At 48.0% G+C, this 25,308-nt stretch overlaps 1 protein-coding gene across 1 annotated transcript; it reads left to right on the top strand.

The window, feature by feature from the left end:
• Window positions 1–14,352: 14,352 nt before the first annotated feature.
• LOC139392685 (F-box only protein 40-like) lies at window positions 14,353–25,095 on the top strand. Its single transcript, XM_071140853.1, has 9 exons — window positions 14,353–14,429; window positions 14,573–14,614; window positions 14,973–15,624; window positions 15,738–16,276; window positions 16,490–16,672; window positions 17,049–17,290; window positions 17,452–17,583; window positions 17,740–18,088; window positions 18,267–25,095. Exons 2-9 carry the CDS (start codon window positions 14,612–14,614, stop codon window positions 18,486–18,488), a joined length of 2,322 nt encoding a protein of 773 aa, XP_070996954.1. The 5' UTR covers window positions 14,353–14,429; window positions 14,573–14,611; the 3' UTR covers window positions 18,489–25,095.
• Window positions 25,096–25,308: the final 213 nt, after the last annotated feature.

Genomic DNA, 25,308 nt, shown 5'->3' with positions numbered 1-25,308 from the left:
AGGTTTTCTTCTGGTGAAAGAGAGGAGGACCAAAATGCAGCGTGGTTATCTTTATACATCTTTAATAAAAGATGAAAAATACGAACAATTTACAAAACAAGAAACGTGAAAAAACAAAACAGCCCTATCTGGTGCAACAAACACAAAGACAGGAAACAATCACCCACAAGAGACCTAAAGAATATGGCTGCCTAAATATGGTTCCCAATCAGAGACAACGATAAACACCTGCCTCTGATCGAGAACCACTCCAGGCAACCATAGACTTACCTAGAATATTTAACTAAACACAATCCCATAACCTACAAAACCCCTAGACAAAACACACCACATAAATCACCTATGTCACACCCTGGCCTGACAAAATAATAAAGACAACACTAAAAGGTGCAGACTCCCGGCTGACTGGCGGCTCTGGCAGATCCTGGCAGACTGGCGGCTCTGGCAGATCCTGGGCAGACTGGCGGCTCTGGCAGATCCTGGCTGACTGGCGTCTCTGGCAGATCCTGGCTGACTGGCGGCTCTGGCAGATCTTGGCTGACTGGCGGCTCTGGCAGATCCTGGCTGACTGGCGGCTCTGGCAGATCCTGGCTGACTAGCGGCTCTGGCAGATCCTGGCTGACTCATGACAGGCGGGAGACTCTGGTGGCTCATGACAGGCGGGAGACTCCGGCGGCGCTGGACAGGCGGGAGACTCCGGCAGCGCTGGACAGGCGGGAGACTCCGGCAGCGCTGGACAGGCGGGAGACTCCGGCAGCCCTGGACAGGCGGGAGACTCCGGCAGCGCTGGACAGGCGGGAGACTCCGGCAGCGCTGGAGAGGAGGAAGGCTCCGGCAGCGCTGGACAGGCGGGAGACTCCGGCAGCGCTGGACAGGCAGGAGACTCCGGCAGCTCTGGACAGGCGGGAGACTGTGGCACTGGATGGACCGGACAGTGAAGGCGTACTGGAGATCTTGAGAGCAGGGCTGGCACCAACCACCCTGGCTGGATCTTCACCCTAGCCCGGGAGATGTGAGGAGCTGAGATGTAGCGTACCGGGCTAAGCACGCGTACTGGGAACACCGTGCGTTCCACCGCATAACACGGTGCCTGACCAGTACCACGCCCGCCACGGTTAGCACTGCTAGGCGAACTGTAGCGCTGAGCTGGCACAGGACGTGCAAGGCTAGGGAGGTGCACAGGAGGCCTGGTGCGTGAGGCTGGCACAATCTTCACCAGCCGACTAGCACACATCTCAGGATAAGTATGGAGAGCTGACCCAGGTGCCATCAAATCCCCGACACGCTCCGTCGGGCGAATTCCGAGGCAACAGCAGGCTAAAACATGGTGGTCTTGGCCAATATGGAGCTGTCAAGATTAAGATGATACTGTCTAGCGTAGCTGTGATCAAGTGAGATGGTGTGAACGTGTAAAGCGTTGTTGCCAGCCAGTAAGCGAGGGCGTCCAGACCCAGAGGGCCTGTAGGGGCCAACATCGAGAACCAGCTGGGGCAATGAGAGTTCTCCTGAGATGCAAACAGGTCCACCTGTGCTCTCTCGAACAGGTCCCAATGCTATAGAACCACCTGAGGGTGTAGACTCTAGTCCCCCTCCGACAGGCCGTCTCTGCATGTCCACTGCATTGTTCAGGACCCCAGGGGTTTATGTGCTGCCTGCAGCAATGCCAAGCGATTCTGAGCCCAACCTGTCAGAGAGGCCCCTGCGCACACACCAGCTCTCTGCGGTGGACTCTGAAGGAGTGGGATAGCCCCTTTGATAGGGTCCTCAAACAGGCGGTCATCACCAACAGTTGACGGTGTCTGTGTTGTTTTGGGTGCTGGCTGTGGGAGTTGAACCGTCGCTGGAGTGGCCTGATGGAGAATGCCCAGCAAAACCAACAGTAGGCCGAGTAGCCGTTGACACACTAACACCGACATGGCTTGTCCAAGCTGGAAACGGTTGAGGTAGGATAGAATTTTGTTACTCTCACGTGAGGGAGACGTGACCTCATGAGAGGTGCAAATTGTCCAAACAGATCATCAAGGTAGATGGATGATTTTAAATATGTTATTGGATCATAAACAGATATGGCTTATTAACCTATACGGCCCAAATAATGATGATCCAAGCGTCTTTGAAAATATATATAATAATTGATCAACCCTACAAGCAATACAAGACTCTATTATTATGGTGGGAGATTTTAATATGGTTTAAAATACCTCTATGGGCCTTAAAGGAAAACACATTTCAAACTGTCACCTTCATGCATTTAAGGAAATAATGAAACAATGAATGCGGTCGGTCCATATTTTCCATATATATTACTCTTACAGAACTTCCACGTGGGTGAGAATATTGGAAATATAATCAAAGCCTATTGGATGATAACTTGTTTGTAACCAGGACAGAATAATGTATTGGTTATTTTATTTAACCTTTTAAGTATACAAGTCAGTTAAGAACAAATTCTTATTTACAATGACGGCCTATCAAAGGACATTAATTATTGTATCTTATTTTGAATATATTGGGTACCATGGGTACTTCCTGACAATCTGACAATTAATCTTAATGGTTGTACAGTCGTCTCAAATAATACTGTGAAGGACCTCAGCGTTACTCTGGACCCTGATCTCTCTTTTGACGAACATATCAAGACTGTTTCAAGTACAGCTTTTTTCCATCTACGTAACATGTCTTCAGTGGGTCATATGATTGAGTGTAGTCTGGCCCAGGAGTGTGAAGGTGAACGGAAAAGCTCTGGAGCAACAAACCACCCTTGCTGTCTCTGCCTGGCCCCTTCCCCTCTTTCCACTGGGATTCTCTGCCTCTAACCCTATTACAGGGGCTGAGTCACTGGCTTACTGGTGCTCTTTCATGCCATCCCTAGGAGGGGTGCGTCACTTGAGTGGGTTGAGTCACTGATGTGATCTTTCTGTCTGGGTTGGCGCGCCACCTTGGGTTGTGCCGGTGCAGAGATATTTGTGGGCTATACTCGGCCTTGTCTCAGGATGGTAAGTTGGTGGTTGAAGATATCCCTCTAGTGGTGTGGAGGCTGTGCTTTGGCAAAGTGGGTGGGGTTATATCCTTCCTGTTTGGCCCTGTCCGGGGGTATCATCGGATGGGGCCACAGTGTCTCCTGACCCCTCCTGTCTCAGCCTCCAGTATTTATGCTGCAGTAGTTTATGTGTCGGGGGGCTAGGGTCAGTTTGTTATATCTGGAGTACTTCTCCTGTCTTATCCGGTGTCCTGTGTGAATTTAAGTATAATCTCTCTAATTCTCTCTTTCTCTCTTTCTTTCTCTCTCTCGGAGGACTTGAGCCCTAGGACCATGCCTCAGGACTACCTGACATGATGACTCCTTGCTGTCCCCAGTCCACCTGGCCGTGCTTCTGCTCCAGTTTCAACTGTTCTGCCTGCGGCTATGGAATCCTGACCTGTTCACCGGACGTGCTACCTGTCCCAGACCTATTATTTGACCATGCTGGTCATTTATGAACATTTGAACATCTTGGCCATGTTCTGTTATAATCTCCACCCGGCACAGCCAGAAGAGGACTGGCCACCCCTCATAGTCTGGTTCCTCTCTAGGTTTCTTCCTAGGTTTTGGCCTTTCTAGGGAGTTTTTCCTAGCCAACGTGCTTCAACACCTGCATTGCTTGCTGTTTGGGGTTTTAGGCTGGGTTTCTGTACAGCACTTTGAGATATCAGCTGATGTACGAAGGGCTATATAAATAAATTTTCTCTGGTACCCCAGAAAGCCCCAGATCATTTATGCACACTTTACGTTGAGTGTCATTAAGTACTGCTATTTTTACGTTGGTGTTGTCAGATAGTAGATCGAATGATTGATTTGATATTGTGCAACTTTTAGCAAAGTGCAGAAATTTATTCTTGCTAATAAATCCGTGGCTAATCTCTATCACACCCACATATATGGGACATTTCAGGTTGCTGGCATCCAAGAGGTTGTTACTTCAAGTCCCAATAGAGGTTGAGTCCCAAGTGTGTTTACAGTACATAATTTTATAAGATAAAATTACAATATCTTTAACGGCTACTGAGTTGCAGTAAAAATACAGTCAATATAAGTGTACTGTAATTAGAATACAGCAGCATACTGTCATTTTACAGCAATAACACCTTCAAGTTGTTGCATATATACTTTCTCTTTTATTGTCTCTGACCTGGTGTCGCAGCAGGGAATTAATGTCTTTACCAACGAATAGGTTATGAGTTCAAGTCCTAAGTGAGATATTGTTCCAATTAATTAGCACGCAGCAGCATACAGCAAAAACACCTTATTTTAGCACTAGAAACACAGTGGGCGTGTCTGAATACCCATAGTAGCATACTACATACTTAAACTGCATAGTCGCATACTATTTATGATCACATTTTTAGTAAAACATTGAAGTATACTCCGTAAAGGATCATTTGTAGCCCCACCCAATGACCTTTCACTAACACTGCAGTGTTATTGTTTTGGGATTACGTTTTGTGAAGTGCAACAGACCCTCGTGCAGCAAAGCACCCCCACAACATGATGTTGCCACCCTCGTGATTCACGGTTGGGATGGTGTTCTTGGGCTTACAAGCCTCCCCTTTTTCCTCCAAACATAACGATGGTCATTATGGCCAAACAGTTCTATTTTTGTTTCATCAGGCCAGGGGACATTTCACCAAAAAGTACGATCTTTGTCCCAATGTGCAGTTGCAAACCGTAGTCTGGCTTTTTTACGTGTAAGGATCTGGGTGTAGCTGGTGCAGAGGAGTCAGGCACAGGACAGCAGAGATGAGTAACAAAAGGAACTTTACTAAACAATTCAAAATACATGAAGTAACACCAAGCCCACAAACATCGGACCAAACTTACAATAAACAAACAGGCACAAAAACCATGGGGGTTAAATAATAAAGGGTTAAATAATAAATATGCAATTGGGAAATTGAAACCATGTGTGTAAAACAAAGACAAAACAAATGGAAAATTAAAAGTGGATCAGCGATGGCTAGAAGGCCGGTGACGTTGACAGCCGAATGCCGCCCGAACAAGGAGAGGGACCGACTTCGGCGGAAGTTGTGACAGTATCCACCCTTGACGCGCGGTTCCAGCTGTGCGTCGACACCGACCTCGGGGACGGCCCAGAGGACGAGGTGCAGGGCAATCCGGATGGAGACGGTGGAAATCCTGCAGCAACGAAGGGTCCAAATTGTCCTCCACCAGCACCCAGCAGGTCTCCTCTGGACCTTACACCTCCCACTCCACGAGATACTGAAGGCCCCTCGCCCGACGCCTCGAGTCCAGTATGGCTCGAACAGCATATGCCGGGCCCCCTCGATGTCCAGGGGGGGCAGAGGAACCTCCCGCACCTCAGACTCCTGGAGTGGACCAGCCACCACCAGCCTGAGGAGAGACACATGGAACGAGGGGTTAATACGGTAATCTGGGGTAAGCTGTAACCTATAACATACCTCGTTCAGTCTCCTCAGGACTTTGAATGGCCCCACAAACAGTGGGCCCAGCTTCAGGCAGGGCAAGCGGAGGGGCAGGTTTCAGGTCAAGAGCCAGACCCGGTCCGCCGGTGCGAACACCGGGGCCTCACTACGGTGGAGATCGGCACTCGCCTTTGACGCCTCACAGCCCGTTGCAGGTGCAGCGTCCCAGGTCTCCTCCGAGCGCTTAAACCATTCGTCCATCGCAAGGTCCTCTATCTGGTTCTGATGCCATCGTGCCAGAACTGGCTGATACCCCAGTACGCACTGGAAGGGGGAGAGGTTAGTGGAGGTGTGGCGGAGCTAGTTTTGGGCCATCTCTGCCCAGGGTATGAACGCCGCCCACTCCCCCGGCCGGTCCTGGTAATAAGACCGCAGAAACCTACCCACATCCTGATTTACTCTCTCCACCTGTCCGTTACTCTCGGGGTGAAAGCCCATGAACGCCCTCCAGACCCTTGACGTGAACTGGGGACCTCGATCAGACACTATATCCTCAGGCACCCCGTAGATGTGTGTAAACAGGGCCTCCGCTGTCTGTAGGGCCGTAGGGAGACCGGGCAAAGGAAGGAGACGGCAGGACTTAGAGAACGGATCCACAACTACCAGGATCGTGGTGTTACCCTGTGAGGGAGGAAGATCCGTGAGGAAATCCACCGATAGGTGCGACCACGGCTGTTGTGGAATGGGTAAGGGCTGTAACTTCCCTCTGGGCAGGTGCCTAGGAGCCTTGCACTGGGCACACACCAAGTAGGAGGAAACATACACCCTCACGTCCTTGGCCAAGGTGGACCACCAGTACTTCCCACTAAGACAACGCACCGTCCGCCCAATGCCAGGATGACCAGAGGAGGGTGACGTGTGGGCCCAATAGAGCAAACGGTTGCGGACAGCAGACGGAACGTACAGACGCCCAGCTGGACAATGGGGGGAGTGGGCTCTGTACGTAACGCCCGCTCAATGTCCGCGTCCAGTTCCCACACCACCGGTGCCACCAGGCAAGAGGCCGGAAGTATTGGAGTGTGATCCATGGACCACTTCTCTGTGCCATACATCCGGGACAGTGCGTCTGCCTTAGCGTTCTGGGAACCTGGTCTGTAAGACAGGGTGAAAACAAAACGAGTAAAGAACATGGCCCACCTTGCCTGGCGAGGGATCAGTCTCCTCGCCGCCCGGATGTACTCCAGATTGTGGTGGTCAGTCCAGATGAGAAAAGGTTGTTTAGCCCCCTCAAGCCAATGTATCCACGCCTTCAGAGCCTTGACAACAGCCAACAGCTCCCGGTCCCCCACATCATAGTTTTGCTCCGCCGGACTGAGCTTCTTCGAAAAGAAAGCATAGGGGCGGAGCTTTGGTGGTGTACCCGAACGCTGAGTGAGCACGGCTCTGATCCCAGTCTCGGACGCGTCCACTTCCACTATGAATGCCAAAGAGGGATCCGGATGAGCCAGCACCGGAGCCGAGGTAAACAGAGCCTTCAGGTGACCAAAAGCCCTGTCCGCCTCAGCCGACCACTGCAGTTGCACCGGTCCCCCCTTCAGCAGTGAGGTAATGGGAGCCACTACCTGACCAAAACCCTGGATAAACCTCTGGTTTACTCAGCAATTCAAAATACATGAAGTAACACTTACAATAAACAAACACGCACAAAAACCTTTGGGAAAACAGGGTTAAATTGTGGGAGCAAGTCCGTAGGTTTCCAACTAGGCAGTCGACCACGACGGTAACCTCCCAGCCCCTCTGTAACCCGGCTGGTAGCAGCACCATCACCCCGGTTTCCTGGGAACCCCGCTTACCTACCCCGGAGCGCTGTGATGGAGATTCCAGAACCTGTTGTGCCTTTCTCTCCCAGTGCTCCCTCGTTTTCGAGCTGCAGCCTTCTTCGTTCCCCTCGGATTGCTCAAAGATAGCATATATTATTATGCTGATGTCCGGGAGGGCACTCGCCTGGGCCACGGCAGTGTGGGAGCAACAATACGCCATCTGCTTCAGCATGGAGGTATTCATGGTGGAGGTGAGTAAGGTGTTCGAGGCTCCGATGTCCGGGAGAGAGGCTGCCCGGAAGTTACTCCAGCTTTGGCAGGACACCCTCAGTGTGGCAGACTATGCGGTGGATTTCCGCACGCTAGCAGGGAGGGTACCTGGAACCCGTGAGCGCTGGTCGACACGTTCCTGGATTATCGGAGGAGGTAAAGGATGAACTGGCAGCCTGAGAACTACCGACAGATCTTGACTCACTCATCACTTTAACCATCCAGATTGATGGTCGGCTACGGGAACGTCGAAGGGAGAAGACCCCACCTTGCAGGATCCCACCTTGCAGCTGATAAACTCCGGAAGTTCCCGGTGTCTACGACCCCGAAAAGATCTGTGCTTACCCAAGTCCCTCCAAGAGTCTCTGGAGACTGCCACTTCACCTCTTCCCGAGCTGATGCAGCTCGGCAGGACCTTTGCTCCACCTCTGGATTACTGAACCCTGCCTTTCCCTGACCCTGAGTCCGCCTGCCGTCCTGTACCTTTGTCTTACCCTGGATTTTTGACCCCTGCCTGCCTTGACCTGTCTTTGCCTGCCCCTGTTGCTACAATACACAGTGTTACTCCAACTGTCTGCATCTGGGTCTTACATTGATTCCTGATACATTCTTTATTGTCAACAAGCTGGAGAGGTCATAGTCAAATTTAGATGCATAAAGTGCCGGTCTGAAGTGAGCTCTAACGGGGCAGTCCCGTTAGTTCCCTTATATATTGACAAATTATATTTGCATGATTTAGCTTATTCATCATTCATAATTAATGTGTGCTTCATTCATGTGATGACCAATACTGGGTCATGCATGTGACAGACCAATACCTCACCAATTTCTGTGTTCTATGTTTGTGCTTTTCTAATAACCAATTTCTGTGTTCATGCAAGTGACTGATTGAACAAATCCTCATTATCAGTATCTGCAATTTTACAGTACGCCCAGAACCTTGTTTTGAGAATGAAAGGATATCTCAGTTTCAAGATCTTAAGCTGTTCCCTAGGTGTAGGCATGACCATAAGCAAATAGGTAAACTGGGATTTTTCAACAAATAGAAAGGCATTTACCCTTCCATGGTAGCAAAATCATATCTATTTTTGGTAACTTTCTATACAATGTATTGGAGTTTATTTATTTATTTTGGGATATGTATACCGAGTATATCCACATCACCATCAGACCATTTTATTGGTAAACTACATGGTAATGTAAAAGTTGTATTTTTTATTGATCCAATACGTAATATAGTACACTTATCGTAATCTGGTTGTAATCCAGAGGTTTGAAAAATGATTTAGATCCTCTATGAGGCTGTGGAGGTTTCCAAGTTATGGATTTAAAAGAAAACATGAATCATCAGTGTACAATGACACCTTTGTTTTTAAGCTCTTTATTTCTAATCCCTTGATATTATTGTTGGATCTGATTTTAATAGATAACATTTTGATGGCCATAATAAATAGATATGCTGATAGTGAACAACCTTGTTTTACTCCTCTAGACAGTTTAAAACTTCCTGAGAAGTAGCCATTATTTACTATTTTACACCTATTGTCACTATACATTATTTAACCCATTTTATAAGAGATTCTCCAAAATTGAAATGTTGAGAGAGCAGAGACTTACAGATTGATGTTTGCTTCTTGTTTACATCACACTTCCTGTGATTGGTAGATTGTTCCTCACCACCGCCAACACTTGGTCTGGAATGTAATTACATGCTAGCATGGCTAGTGGGTAACGTCTACTACTTGGTACCTCTGTTTTGTTCTGTTCGCATTCATTCGCATTCAGAATCTTGGAGATGGGGAAAGGGTTGATAAAACGCAGGGGACAGTTTGCAGGGGACAGACTCTACCCGAGGGTCAGATCCCAAGTGGACAGCCATACCCTCTGCTCGAAACAATAACGGGGAGCCGGGGACCGGTGGTGGTCCGCCTGTCGTCAATACCTGGAGGTGGTCTTGAGCAGAGCCGACCAGGCTCTCTTCCAAGTACGGCGACAGTGGCGGACGAATATCTGGGCTGAGGATATGCTGACCTCGTCCTCTTGCTCCGGGAAGAGCGGGGACTGATATCCCAGGGATGACTCAAAAGGCGAAAGACCAGTGGCTGAGCAAGGGAGGTTGTTGCGGGCGTACTCTACCCATACGAGCTGCTGGCTCCAAGTGGTGTAATTAGCAGAGACCAGGCAGCGAAGAGTCATCTCCAGGTCCTGATTGGCTTGCTCCAACTGGCTGTTAGACTGGGGGTGGAACCGGAAGTCCATGGATCCGGGAAGACATGCTGCACCATGAGCTGGGCTGAGGGTAGCTTTGGGAGAAGAATGAAATGGGAGACTTTGGAAAACCTGTCCACCACGATAAGGATAACCATGTTGCCATCAGACGGAGGGAGAACAGTGACAAAGTCCAGGGATGTACGTGACCAGGGACAGTGAGGGATGGGAAGTGGTTGAAGGAGGCCAGCCGGTGCTTGCCGTGGAGTCTTATTCTGGGCACACACGGTGTAGGCGGCAACGAACATAGAGACGTCAGGAACCAAGGTGGGCCCACCTAAAACGTTGTCGTACAACAGAGTCTATGAGCACCTGGAGAGATTTGGAACGGTCACCCCACAACAGGGCAGCATGGAAAGGGTATGAGAAATGGAAGATGGAGAATCCCCGTACGGTTCATCAGCGCACTAGTACCTACTTGATGAGCCTAGTTATTTAATGGGCAGGTAGATAACAAAATGTCCCGTAGCTCCACAATGCAGACAGCTCTAGGTGTTAAGTCTGCGTAACTGCTCAGCAGGACACAATCTAGCACTGCCCAGTTGCATGGGCTGCGCAGGAGACGACTTGACAGCCCTTTGTGACCTCCAAGAGAACTCGGGCGATATAGGATCCACTCGGAAATGTGGGCTTCGGGGATATCCGGGATTCCTCCAAGGTGAGGTGGAAATCGAGGGCAAGCGTCGGAGACAGGGAACAGACTCCCTCTCCCTCCTACATTCCCATAGCCGCTTATCGATCCGGATGGTCAAGGCTATAAGGGAGTCGAGGTCCAGGAGGCGGATAGTACAGTTTTCAGATAATTTATTATAAACACGGTGCAGGCAAAGGGCAGGTCGAGGACAGGCAGAGGTTTGTGATCAGGCAGGTACAGGATGGCAGGCAGGCTAGGCTACTACTACATTTAGTTTGTAGTATTTTGGTAAGACAGTTGTCTGTCGCTGACGCTTGCCCTCTATTTCCACCAGCAGAGTACATATTTCGCGTCAACCTACCGGTCACTTCAAAAGCACTCAAAGATCTCTGAGTCTCGGCATTTTAACATTGTGTTTGTGGTATAGGTGATGTAAGTAGAATTCAATATCATTCCAATGCAAGAACCCCCCAAAATGTTGACCCCTTGCCAATTTCACTGCCCCCTTAGTCACTTTATCCTGGCGCCGGGTGTGACTTCCACTCCATGGAGCAGCACACCCACGCTGGCGGGACAGACCTGCAGGTAGACTGCCAGCCAGGCACAGGGCATACTGATTGAACAGCCAAAGCCGGCATTGAGGCATGGCACCTTTTCATTGGGGGAGAGCAGCGCATGCTCCTCCTCTTTGCACAGGTGGAAGAGGGCACCACACAGCAGGTGTCAGGGGATGAGCACACAGGACACAGAGATATCCACAGGGCCTTTCAGGGACAGCTGAAACAGCTGTCACAGTCACGTGACGGTGGGGCGGGAAGGACGAACCTTTAGGGAGGGTGAGACACAGGGAGAGAGGGAGGGAGAGGGAGGGAATTAGAGATAGAGAGAGGGAAAAAGGTAAGAGAGTAACTTCCTAGGAGCCCTGACAATCCTGTGACTACACTGAATGGTTCTAATAAACACCTCTAATACAGAACCTAGAGTAAATCAACCCTGGTCCTGGAGAGCCGTGGTGTGTGCAGGTTTTGTCCCAAACCGGGCATTGTCTTGCGTCAGATAGTGTGTCGAATCGAGTGATGAACGTCGCATAGGAGTGAACACCATCTGAACTTAAGACAACGGGGTTGGGGTCAATTCCATTTAGATTCAGTCACTTCAGGAAGTAAACTGAAATTGCAATTCCATTGTGTTCCAGTGCTTTTCTCAGACACAAAATTAATTGGAACTTAATTGGCTGTATTTGAAATGCAATTGACTGCAACCCTCCAGAACCAGGAGTTCAGAACAGTGTACTTACTAATCTGACAGTGTTGTCTTACCAGGATATCAATGCTAAAGAGTCTTACCTCTTGTCTCTCTGTCTCCTCTGAGGCTGAGTTGCAGTTAGTCACCTAGTCAGTCACAAAGTCAGTCAAACAGACAGTCGGTTAGTCAGTCTGTCAGCCTTGCATGGGTTACAGTCCTGAATTTTGTTACAACATTTACCAGGGCAGTGATAAATATAGCTAGGTTGCATTCTGGTCTGCAGGGTGAAAGGGGTCTCTCTCTGGAGCAGTGGAGTCAGGTTACACAGTGAGACAGACAGAATGAAAGCACAAAACACTGCAGAGATTTCATTGGTGTTTTAATTATGGCATGGACCACATGGCCAGCCCCTCTTCTTGAGTGCTTCACTCGCTGCGTGCGGTTCATCTGTATCTTCCGCCTGTGGTTTGTCTTGCTTGTGTTTCGTTAGCGTTACACTACGACTCCGTGTGCATCCTTTAATATATTGGTGGCTCTTGCTGCCACAAACTGTATTTACCTTACACAACTTGCCGACTGGCTTGTTCTGTGTGTGTTGTGAATTGCTTAACATGCTGTCATGTTATGCAATTCACATTAATCAAATCCACAACAAATCCTTTACCTGTTTGTGGTTTTTTGTCTGCCTGTTTTTCAGAATTATTGGGTAAGTTATCCATCACGAGTTCCTATTCCTCCAAGCGGGTCATACGACATAAGCTTTCCCAGGGCATTGGACCCCTGCTAAGTGGCCTTGCTGGCTTGGCTAAGTTTATGGCTTCCCTTTGTGACAGGTGTGATGGTGACATCCCCTTGGAGATCCGCATACCTCGTGTATGCACTGCCTGGGTTTGAGCCATGCGTAGAGGGCGGTGGAGCGCCCTACTGTGGATGCCTGTTTTGCAAGGTGTTCTCAGAAAGCCTGCACCTGGCGAGATTGGAGGCCATGCGAGAGTGGGTCGGCCAGGCTTAGGCTGTTAGTCCCTCTACTGGGCCCAGTAACCCTCCCAGGAAGTGTGGCCGAAGCCACCGCAGGCAGAGCCCATCTGCTGCCAGTCCTGGACGGGGGCAGGAGTCAGACCGCTGGGACCACCTTGAATGGAAGGCGCATGCCCTGCGTCAGGAAGTTGATAGCTTCGATGGCGACGACAGCTGTTACCTGTTGGGCAGTGATAGGCTGTTCCTGATGGACAATGCTGGCACTTTTCACCACCATGAGCGGAGCTACCAGGCCATCAGAAGCCGGAGGGGTCGCTTCATCAGCCCCCAGCAGCTCGATAGGTTATGAGGGGCCTACTCACTCGGGTAGCCACTACACGGGACATCAAACTGGTGGACAGCGATGACTCTTCTCTGCTGAATTCTGTGAGGCCTTGCAGGAGAGCTGAGCCTCTGCCAGGGGGTGCTTCAGACTCACAGACTGGACCATGGAGTAATGTGGCGGGCGCAGAGTCACTCAGCCTCTGGGAGTACCCGACCATGGACACCATGATAGCTGCCATGGTCCTCTCGGCCTGCAGGGGTACAGAGGAGCTCTTCTGGCAAGCGACGGAGGTGTCTCGCCTGCTTTTCCTGCTCTAGAGGGATGTGGCCCACTCCAATGGACGGGCCACAGCGCAGGTGGTTACCTCCCTGCGCCATCACGGGCTGGCCCAATCCCTTCTGCCAGCTGCTCTCCAGAGCACATTTGCCACTCTCCCCATCACCCCAGGGCTGACCTGTGGCACCTTTGGTTAATGACATTCTGGAGCAGACTGATAAGGTTCTTAGGGACCGGGAGACCCTGAGACGGTTCATGCCGCCTCCTCAGGCCCCGGGTCCAAGACGGGCGGACCGTTGCCACCCTCATCACCTCGTGCTGAGGAAAGACAGCGGGGAGTGGCACATTGTGCGGTGGAACAACAACCTGTCAACTGTCACCGCCATAGGGACGTGCCTGGGGGACCCAGGCGCTCGGGCACCAGAGGAAAGGCCCCGGCAGATTAAATACTTAAAAATCATACAATGTGATTTTCTGGATTTTTGTTTTAGATTCCGTCTCTCACAGTTGAAGTGTACCTATGATAAAAATTACAGACCTCTACATGCTTTGTAAGTAGGAAAACCTGCAAAATCGGCAGTGTATCAAATACTTGTTCTCCCCACTGTATATGGATCACTCCAATCCTCTACAGTGCTAGAGGCACCTAAAAAATTATGTAGAGAACGTGTGTCGCGGCCATAGGATCTTTATATAGGGGCGGGCCCCAGCCGTGACACAGGTGTACACAGGAGTAAATCTGTAAATCCTCACCTTGGATGTGTCCCTCCGCCACAGACTGATACCAATATATTGGAGTGATCCAAATAGCTCACATAACCATGGTTACATACGTAACCTTCGATCCTTCCTTAAGCCTTATTCCCCACCCAGTTGACTACTTTAAAATGGTGGAAGTCCTCAATGGCAATGTCCATGCAAAAACAGGTTATTTCCAAGTAGGGATCTCTATCGCTATGGTTCCTCACAAGTTTCTCCCTATCACTCAGTCGCACTGGTTGGTTGAATAACTGAGTTCTCTACTGACCCAGGGTCAGCCCTTGTCTGGTAACCAGAGCATGTTTTTGAACAGGCTGTGTAGCATTTCTCAGTCAGCATGTTGGCCTATTTATAGCACTAACACATGATCTTCAGAAGGGACAGATACCAAGCAGTAGTACTGTAGCGGCACAAGGGAAATGGTTTACTTCAGGTAATGTTGAGACTATGGACTATAAGACAGTTGTGTAACAATTGTTTGTATGGTTTGAAAGCTTTAAACTTTTTAGGTTTACATTATAATATAAGGTTAAGTATAAAGTAAAGGTTGCATTCAACATGTCTTTCTGTTTAAAGGGATTTCAGTTGAACAATGTTGAACTGAAGAATAAGAACATGGTATGTTAATTTTATTTAAATTGAAGCTTACTTTATGGCATGTTAAAGTAAAAACCACAATACAACCAAATTGAACAGCATTTCTCAATGTTTTCATTGAATTGATTTAGTCATTATGTTTTTATGGGAAATGTGTACTATAGAGCTTCTGTGAAAGGGTTGATGACGTTTCCCTGTAAAAAAAATAGTTAACCATGTCTAGCCCACAAGACTTTAGATGCGTGTTTACAATTCATGTTTAGTGGAGACTATGCCATCCCATGACATTAATATGTGAGAGGTGAAGTAGTTTTGACTGTGTTCTCTTCCTCTCACACTTTCTATCATTCTCTCTCTCTTTCCATCCTTCTTCCATCAGAGACGTCATTCCCTTTTCTCTCGTCCCCCCCGTCCTGCCGGTCATCGCCACTGTGACAGCTGCTACAGCCGGCGGTGTAAGGCCCCCGTGGAGATCTCCGTGTCTTGTGTGCTCATCCCCTGCCGCCTTTTGTGTGGAGCCCTGTTCCACATGTGCAAAGAGGGGGAGCATGCGCTCCTCTGCCCCAATGAGAAGGTGCCATGCCTCAACGCCGCCTTCGGCTGTCCAATCATCATGCCCCGTTCCTGGCAGGCGGGCCACCTGCAGGTCTGTCCCGCCAGTGTGGTGTGCTGCTCAATGGAGTGGATCCGCTGGCCAGCCGATGAAGCCTACGCAAACACACACCTCGACATCCACGCACACACACACACCCTGCATGAGAACCTGCTGAAGGAGCAGAAGGCAGGAGAACAGTTGGACCTGGCCATGGCCCTGGATGATCAGAGACACCTGTACGCCCGTATGAAGATGAAGACTCTCTACCCAGAGATGATAGTGAAAGTGGAGGGAGAGGAAGAGGAGAAGAAAGAAGATAAGAAAAAGAAGAAGACAGAAGACTGGGCCACAGTGCGTCTATGTAATGGGGCCTCTACCCTCTGTACGGCTGCTGATGATGGGTGGAGTGAAGATAGGCCATATCATATCCTATCTGGTAACTGGATTTTCTGGACAAATCCAAAATGTTATTTTTACTTTACTTACTTTACTTGTTATAAATTACAATAACTTGTTTTTCCTCATTATTACCCTCTCTTTCCACGCCAGGCGTTCCAGAAACAGCCGTGACAGACCTTTCAGACTTTTCTTTGGAGAAGGAGGAGGGAGATGTGGGTGTGGAGGAACCAGGGGGAGACATCAGCTCTGACAGATACAACAGGTATGAGAGGATGTTCAATATGGATAAAGGAGGCTGTAGTGTGGACACCAAAAGCAGCCGGGGCAGAGAAGGGAAGGAGTGGAACCATTGGATGGAGTTGGAGGAGCAGTCGTGCAGAGAGAAGAAGGAGAGAAGAGATGCAGAAGAGTTGATGGGCGCTCTGCAAGCTCCAGGAGCTCCAGAGGGACCACGGGGGACCGAGGCCAACCGTAATGCCACAGGGATTACAGGTATGGCCCCGTGGCAGGACGGGGTCCTGCAGCGCATGGCCAAGGAGGTCACCCCCCAGGAATTCAACATGTACCTGGTGCACCACGGACGCATGCTGCTCACCTTTGGCCAGATGGATGCCTGCACGCCACGGGAAAAAGACTTTGTCTACGGAAACATAGAGCCCATCCCTGTTCAGACACTGTACTCCTTCAAGGTAAGGGTGGAAGGTAGAAGTGAGGCCTGCATTGACTTCACACACAATGTAAAAAATAAGGGCAAGCAGAAACTCGATGCAGTTCTGTTGATTTTTTTCTCTCTAAGGCATATGCATGTTCACATACACACAGATACAAACACTTACATACACAAATATCTGTAAAGTAATGACATGTTACTGTATGTGTTATCAATCATTGTTCCCCTGCAGGTTCCTGTCAGCTACCGTGAGAAGCAGCGTAGTGTCCACTACTATGACGCATCAGCCCGTGCTGAGAGTACCTGGGCCTGTGTGGATACGTCTGACCTGGGGGCATTAAAGGAGTCCTGGTGGACGGACGAGGCTGACAGCACACTACTGGGATACGCAGAGAGAGAGGTCATGGGGCATCAGGTAAGTTATAGCTATCAGAAGAGCTCAGCAGGTTAAAATAAGTGCCAGTGCTAGGTGCAATAAAATGCTAAACAAAAATAGAGCATACGTTTCACAGCTATCAGAACAGAAATACAATACGTACATCCACAACACATAAAGATATTATAGCGATGTTAACCCAACACTTGGCTACTTTATCAAGTGGTTTGGATCTGTTGGTGTAACAGCTAAGGTGTTGACTTGACAAGCCAATGTCCAGGGTTCCATCCTCAGTTGCGAGTATCCCCTAATAAACAATTGGTGGAGATTTCTCGCTATATATGCCCGGATAAGGTTCTTAGAGCTGTTCTTGAGTGAGCTGAGATGTCTTTCTTTCTGTCTTCCTGGTTCTAAGATCAGTGAGGAGCGTGGACAGGACGGGCTTTATGTGGACATGGGGATGCAGACCCACTCCTTCAAGACGGCACCGTTCAGACGAGACACGACGTTAGCAGACCTGACAAGGGACAGGCCTCTGAAGCTCCGCCTCCAGCTGCATGCGGACAGCACCTCCAGCCGACACAACAAGGCTAGCTCTGCCTTCACCTTCCTCTGTGGACACTCCTTCCAACGAAGGGAATTCCCCAAACACTTCAGGTACCCCAAACACTTCCACTGCAAAGAGTTCCCCAAACACTTCAGGTACCTGGGCCCCTGTGATGTCATGTCGCCTTGAGTAGTTGCCCTGGTATGGCTGTATAGCCTCCATTGTAATGTTTTCCACACATCTAAAATAAAACATTGTTATCATTATTCAGGAACGTGCACACAGACATTCAGACGTGTGCTAGTGGCTGGTTTGAGCAGAGGTGTCCCCTGGCCTACCTGGGCTGCACCTACAGCCAGAGAAGGTTAGAGCCTTTCAAACAACCTGCCACGGTCACCTACAAGTAAGAACCATTCAACTAACTACTCACAACTCATGCTCTGATTGTGGAAGTACCAGTGTTTGTATATATTTCAGTATTTGTATTCACAGTCCTTCAGTACATCTGAATGTTTTCATTACCATACCCTAATCCTGAACTCTGACCCTTTACCTACAGCCAGGAACTGAGCATCTTCAACCTCCGACCCACCGTCCCAGCTTCTCAAGGGGAGGGACCAGAGCCCCTTAAATCCTCCAAGTCGCAGTCTGCTCCAGAACCTGTCGGAACCCCCAGGAGGAGGCGGTCGAGGGGAGAAGGGGACTGCGATTCTCTGAGTGCTTTGCCATCCGAGGTGCTGTGCCACATGGCCAGCTTCCTGGACAGCCTGTCCCTGTCCCAACTGGCCCTTGTGTCCCGCCTCATGAGAGAGGTATGTTCCTCTCTGCTGCAGGACAGGGGGATGGTGTCCCTCCTCTGGGAAAAGAAGACCTACAAGTCTGGTGTGGCCAAATGGAAGGCCAAAACGGTAAGAGCACTGGAGTTTACAATGACAACAGTCTGTCGAGTAAGTTAAATACAGTGAAATGGAAACGTAACCCCCTTCTGTGACTTGTCACATTTCCCATGTTCTCCTCTCTCTCCCTGCCTACCCTCTCCTCTCTTTTCTTTTCTTTCCTCTCCTCTCATCTTGTATCGCTCCCCAGGTGTGGGAGTTCAGTCATCTGTTCTCTACAGTAGATTTGTGGCGTTTTATAGACAACGTGCCATCCATGTCAGAGCACCTGAAGGTTTGTCCCTACTACCAGACCTGGGTACCACCCCAGCCGGTGGCCCTGCCCAGCATGAGTCACCTACGGGGTGGAACACAGGAGCAGGACAACCAGCAGAGACAGAGCCTGGTTGCTCAGTTCATGGGCAACAGATAACAGGGAAAAATAGTATTCTGATGATCCTACCTGACAGTCAGTGCTGGCTGGTGGCACTTCAAATCTGAGGATGTGCTGACAGTAATGGCTGGAATGGAATAAATGGAATGGTTTCCATGTGGTTGATACAATTCCATCAACTCCATTCAAGCCATTATTATGAGCCAGCCTCCCCTCACCCGCCTCCTCTGCTGACAGTCCACCCTTGAAGCATGAATAGAACAAATAGAACAAACTATGTGCCAGACATTTTCAACTACAGAGAATTCAGTTAAAAAGTGTGTGTTAATTACTAAAACCTTTATTACTTAAAGGTTACTTGCTATCTCACAGTTGGATTTACCAGAATCTCGAAGCAGCTCGAAGAACCAATCACACACGTCTGTAGGAGACAGACAGGTCGAGTGACTACCTCCCCTCATACTAAAGAGCCATTTTCTTAATCTCTGATCATTCTCGAGCATGCCGAACTTCCTCACACTCTTGCATGTAGGGGAATGTGGCGAGATATCCCACTCATAATATCAGAGAACCTGGGTAACGCAAGTAACCTTAAGTAATTTTTCAATAAATTGTTTCAATATCTCACAAAAGTCACAATCTCCAAGGTGAGACAATTGTATTGCCGCTGACCTTATGCATAAAGGCAGGGTTGGATAAGAAGGTAACCTGGGCAAACTGTAGGCACAAATGGTGAACTGGCAGTGCATCTAGTTCACTCACTCACTTTGCCAACAGAAGGGCACCAGTGAAGCAGTCTTAAAGGGGGCTTATTTTTATCATGTCTGAGGCATTTATAGGAGAGTGTGATGCGTTTCACACATAATTGCCCAAGATGAAGGCAGGTCAGGTCTTAGCGCAATGAATGATACACCCTATGATGGCTTTCGGTGATTGATGAGGGGAGTTGGGGGGGGGGGAGAATCTAAAAATACATGTAGTCCTGCTTTGTGGCATTTCGTGAAGGCTCTATGTTATACTGATCAAACTATACGTTTTTGTGTGTGTACAGTCATGGCCAAAAGTTTTGAGAATGACACAACTATTAATTTCCACATAGTTTGCTGCTTCAGTGTCTTTAGATATTTTTGTCAGATGTTACTATGGAATACTGAAGTATAATTACAAGAATTTAATTTGTGTCAAAGGCTTTTATTGACAATTACATGAAGTTGATGCAAGAGTCAATATTTGCAGTGTTGACCCTTCTTTTTCAAGACCTTTGCAATCTGCCCTGGCTGCTGTCAATTAACTTCTGGGCCACATCCTGACTGATGGCAGCCCATTCTTGCATAATCATTGCTTGGAGTTTGTCAGAATTTGTGGGTTTTTGTTTGTCCACCCGCCTCTTGAGGATTGACCACAAGTTCTCAATGGGATTAAGGTCCGGGGAGTTCCCTGGCCATGGCCCCAAAATATCAATGGTTTGTTCCCTGAAACACTTAGTTATCACTTTTGCCTTATGTCAAGGTGCTCCATCATGCTGGAAAAGGCATTGTTTGTCACCAAACTGTTCCTGGGTGGTTGATAGAAGTTGCTCTCGAAGGATGTGTTGGTACCATTCTTTATTCATGGCTGTGTTCTTAGGCAAAATTGTGAGTGAGCCTACTCCCTTGGCTGAGAAGCAACCCCACACATGAATGGCCTCAGGAAGCTTTACTGTTGGCATGACACAGGACTGATGGTAGCGTTCATCTTGTCTTCTCTGGACAAGCTTTTTTCCGGATGGCCCAAACAATCGGAAAGGGGATTCATCAGAGAAAAGGACTTTACCCCAGTCCTCAGCAGTCTGATCCCTGTACTTTTTGCAGAATATCAGTCTGTCCCTGATGTTTTTCCTGGAGAGAAGTGGCTTTTTTGCTGCCCTTCTTGACACCAGGCCATCCTCCAAAAGTATTTGCCTCACTGTGCGTGCAGATGCACTCACACCTGCCTGCTGTCATTCCTGAGCAAGCACTGTACTGCTGGTGCCCCGATTCCACAGCTGAATCACCTTTAGGAGACAGTCCAGGAGCTGGACTTTCTTGGGTGCCCTGAAGCCTTCTTCACAACAATTGAACCGCTCTCCTTGAAGCTCTTGATGATCCGATAAATGGTTGATTGAGGTGCAATCTTACTGGCAGCAATATCCTTGCCTGTGAAGCCCTTTTTGTATAAAGCAATGATGACGGCACGTGTTTCCTTGCAGGTAACCATGATTGACAGAGGAAGAACAATGATCCAAGCACCACCCTCCTTTTGAAGCTTCCAGTCTGTTATTTGAACTCAATCAGCATGACAGAGTGATCTCCAGCCTTGTCCTCGTCAACACTCACACCTGTGTTAACGAGAGAATCCCTGCGATGGTGTCAGCTGGTCCTTTTGTGGCAGGGCTGAAATGCAGTGGAAATGTTTTTGAGGGATTAAGTTCATTTGCATGGCAAAGAGGGACTTTGCAATTAATTGCAATTAATCTGATCACTCTTCATAACATTCTGGAGTATATGCAAACAGCCATCTATCAAACTGAAGCAGCAGACTTTGTGAAAATTTATATTTGTGTCATTCTCAAAACTTTTGGCCACGACTGTAGATATGGTTGTCCTTGTTCGATAGAGCAATTGGATGTCTTTCAGCGATGTTCCTGCTGGTGCATTCATTGCTAAATATACAAGCAAATACATTTTTTCCAGTCTCTGAAAGACTACAACTTGCATTGGGCGGTGCATCGTGCTGTAGCCCCCGTCCCTCCCCCAAGATGGACACTCACAACAATCCTTAGGGCAAAACTGAAAGAACTGACCAGATGCAATCAATAACATTTCAATTAAACGTATTTATATGGCCTTTTTACATCAGCCGATGTCACTAAGAGAAATACAGAAACTCAGCCGATGTAGAAGTACGGTGGCTCATAACAAGTTAGTAGGCGCAAGTCTAACTAGCTAGCCAACTCCAGCCATGTGCTAACATTTGCTGGTAAATTAAGATTTAGGTGTCTGGTTGTAACTTTGTAGCTTGCCATATAGTAGCTAGCCACACCAAAAACTAAAAAGAGAAGAGCTTTTACAATCAAGATACAAAGATCTCCAATTGTTGATCTCTATTAGACTGGCTAGCCAAGCATACCTAACATGGATATTTCAATACTGTTAGCTTGCTGTTAACGAACTAAGATCACTAATTTGGCAGCAAGATTGATAGCCAGCTGAGGTGGCAGGGTAGCCTAGTGGTTAGAGCGGTGGACTAGTAACCGAATGTTTGCAAGTTCAAATCCCTGAGCTGACAAAGTACAAATCTGTTGTGCCCCTGAACAGGCAGTTAACCCACTGTTCCTAGGCCGTCATTGAAAATAATGTTCTTAACTGACTTGCCTAGTTAAATAAAGGTAATAAACACTCAATAGTAGACAAGTTTACATACACCTTTGCCAAATACATCTAAACTCAGGTTCACAATTTCTTACATTTAATCCTAGTAAAAATTCCCTGTCTTAGGTCAGTTAGGATCACCACTTTATTTCAAGCATGTAAAATGTCAGTGGGTTAGAAGTTTCCATACACTCAATTAGTATTTGGTAGCATTGCCATGAAATGGTTAAACTTAGGTCAAACGTTGCGGGTAGCCTTCCAAAAGCTTCCCACAATAAGTTGGGTGAATTTTGGCCCATTCCTCCAGACAGAGCTTGTGTAACTGAGTCAGGTTTGTAGGCCTCCTTGCTAACACAGGCTTTTTCAATTCAGCCCACACATTTTAAAATAGGATTGAGGTCAGGGCTTTGTGATGGCCACTCCAATACCTTGACTTTGTCCTTAAGCCATTTTGCCATAACTTTGGAAGTATGCTTGGGGTCGTTGTACATTTGGAAGACCCATTTGCAACCAAGCTTTAACTTCCTGACTGATGTCTTGAGATGTTGCTTCAACAAATCCACATACTTTTCCTTCCTCATGATGCCATCTATTTTGTGAAGTCCCTCCTGCAGCAAAGCACCCCCACAATATGATGCTGCCATCCTCGTGCTTCACGGTTGGAATGGTGTTCTTCCGCTTGCAAGCATCCCCCTTTTTCCTCCAAACATAACGATGGTCATTATGTCCAAACAGTTCTATTTGTTTCATCAGACCAGAGGACATTCCTCCAAAAAGTACGATCTTTGTCCCCATGTGCAGTTGAAAACCGTAGTCTGGCTTTTTATGGCGGTTTTGAAGCAGTGGCTTCTTCCTTGCTGAGCGGCCTTTCAGATTATGTCGACATAGGACTCGTTTTACTGTGGATATAGATACTTTTGTACCTGTTTCCTCCAGCAACTTCACAAGGTCCTTTGCTGTTGTTCTGGGATTGATTCAGTTTTCGCACCAAAGTATGTTCATCTCTAGGAGACAGAACGCATCTCTTTCCTGAGCGGTATGACGGCCTCGTGGTCCCATGTTTCTACTTGCATACTATTGTTTATACAGATGAAGGTGGTACCTTCAGGCATTTGGAAATTTCTCCCAAGGATGAACCAGACGTGGAGGTCTACAAGATCTTGGCTGATTTCTTCAGATTTTCCCATGATGTCAAGCAAAGAGGCACTGAGTTAAGGTAGGCCTTGAAATACATCCACAATACACCTCCAATTGACTCAGGCTAATTAACATAATTTATCAAAAGCTTCTAAAGCTATGACGTCATTTTATGGAATTTTCCAAACTGTTTAAAGGCACAGTCAACTTAGTGTATATAAACTTCTGACCCACTGGATTTGTGATACAGTGCATTCTAAGTGAAATAATCTGTCTGTAAATAATTGTTAGAAAAATTACTTGTGTCATGCACAAAGTAGATGTTAACTATAGTTTTGGCAAGTCGGTTAGGACAAGAAATTTGTGGAGTGGTTGAAAATAAGTTGTGATTACTCCAACCTAAGTATATGTAAGCTTCCAACTTCAACTGTACATATTCATCATTGCTACCAACACACAAACAGAACGAGTTAGCTATATCCCCTCCAAAAAATTATGCAGACAAGGGTGAAATAGATGGCTATTTGCTAACATTAGCTAGCTTACATTAGCTAACGTCAGTCAAAGATAGACCGAACAATCTGTCAAGTGTCAGTTGTGCAGAGGTGAGGACGGAGTCAGGCGCAGGACACAGAACTGAGTAAAATAATGTACTTTACTCTGAAAAATATATCAGCCAAATAAATCCACACAGGGATAACAAACCCTAACACAAAAGAAAAGACTAACACAAGACCAGGAACAATCATGCACAAAACAAAAATGAGAACCAGAGGGTTAAATAGGGAAATAATAATAACGTAATGGGATCCAGGTGTGTACAATCAAGACATAAGAAATGGAACTGCGACCGAAGTCGTGACAGTACCCCCCCTTGACGTGCGGATCCAGCACGTTGACACCGGCCTCGGGGACGACCCGGAAGGACGAGGCGCAGGCAGATCTGGGTGGAGACAGTGAAATTCCTGCAGTAAGGAAGGGTCCAGTATGTCCTCCACCGGCACCTAGCATCTCTCCTCCAGATCGTACCCTTCCCACTCCACGAGGTACTGAAGATCCCTCGCCCAACGCCTAGAGTCCATGATGGCTCGCACAGTATACGCCGGGGCTCCCTCGATGTCCAGAGGTGGCGGAGGAACCTCCCGCACCTCAGACTGCTGGAGCGGACCAGCCACCACCGGCCTGAGGAGAGACACATGGAACAAGGGGCTAATAAGATAATCAAGGGGAGCTGTAACATATAAATACCTCGTTCAGTCTCCTCAGGACTTTAACTGGCCCCACAAACCGCGGACCCAGCTTCCGGCATGGCAGGCGAAGGGGCAGGTTTCGGGTTGAGAGCCAGACCCGGACTCACGGTGCATACACCGGGGCCTCACTGCGGTGGCGGTCGGCGCTCTCCTTCTGTCATCCGATGGCCTGTTGCAGGCGTACATGGGCAGCGTCCCAGGTTACTTCCGAGCGCCGAAAACACTCATCCACCGCAGGTGCCTCGATCTAGCTCTGATGCCACGGTGCCAGAACCGGCTGATAACCTAGTACACATTGAAATGGAGACAGGTTAGTGAAGGAGGGATCCAGATGAGCCAACACAGGAGCCTAGGTAAACAAAGCCATCAGGTGACCAAAAGCCTTGTCTGCCCCAGCTTACCACTGCAGTCGCACCGGTCCCCCCTTCAGCGGTGAGGTAATGGGAGCCGCTACCTGACCAAAGCCCCGGATAAACCTTGGTAGTAATTAGTGGCAATTGAGTTGCCACCAATGTAACGGAGACAAAACCTTAACTTTGCTGGAGTATTTAAACACATCCTCCTGAGATGTTTTGAAACATTTAATGGTGTGTTGAAACACCACTTAATCAAGTGTTGTGCAACACCTTGCCAGGGACTGAGAGCACTACTGGAGATGGTTGAAAATATTGTTTTGATGTTGAAGAGTTCTGTTCAGTGCAGAATGAGATCTCTTCTTCTGCAGCATTTGAATGTTTAACATTGATTTATGCATCTGATCATTTGCCAGTTTAACCCATTTTGTCAGGCATTGTTGAGCAGTAACTAGCGGTTTTACAGCAAACATTGCAGGATAGTGTATTTGTCTCTAACATTAAAAGTTGGAAATGTGAGAATGGGTCGTCTCATCATTGAATGTAATTTTTCCTGTAGGTTTTTATGTTCGTTCATCATGATCCATTACACCCCATGGCACAACAACAAGCTGAATAAAACTCAAACAGAAGTATACTTTTCCTTCTTCAACCGTGCATACCTGGTGTATAATAATCATGAAGTCAAAATGTTGAAATACCCACAATCCTCTTAAAACAAGGTCATGTG

The sequence above is a fragment of the Oncorhynchus clarkii genome, chromosome 33 (genome assembly GCF_045791955.1).
Source record: "Oncorhynchus clarkii lewisi isolate Uvic-CL-2024 chromosome 33, UVic_Ocla_1.0, whole genome shotgun sequence".
NCBI classification, from domain to species: domain Eukaryota; kingdom Metazoa; phylum Chordata; class Actinopteri; order Salmoniformes; family Salmonidae; genus Oncorhynchus; species Oncorhynchus clarkii.
Note: the sequence above shows the minus strand (reverse complement) of the source record. Positions and strands in the feature narration are given on the sequence as shown.

Excerpts from the sequence above, each read along its gene's own strand:
- LOC139392685 (XM_071140853.1), top strand. Across the intron at positions 16,673-17,048 it reads GAGAGGTCATGGGGCATCAG|ATCAGTGAGGAGCGTGGACA; the intron begins GTAAGTTATAGC and ends CCTGGTTCTAAG. Across the intron at positions 17,584-17,739 it reads CCTGCCACGGTCACCTACAA|CCAGGAACTGAGCATCTTCA; the intron begins GTAAGAACCATT and ends CTTTACCTACAG.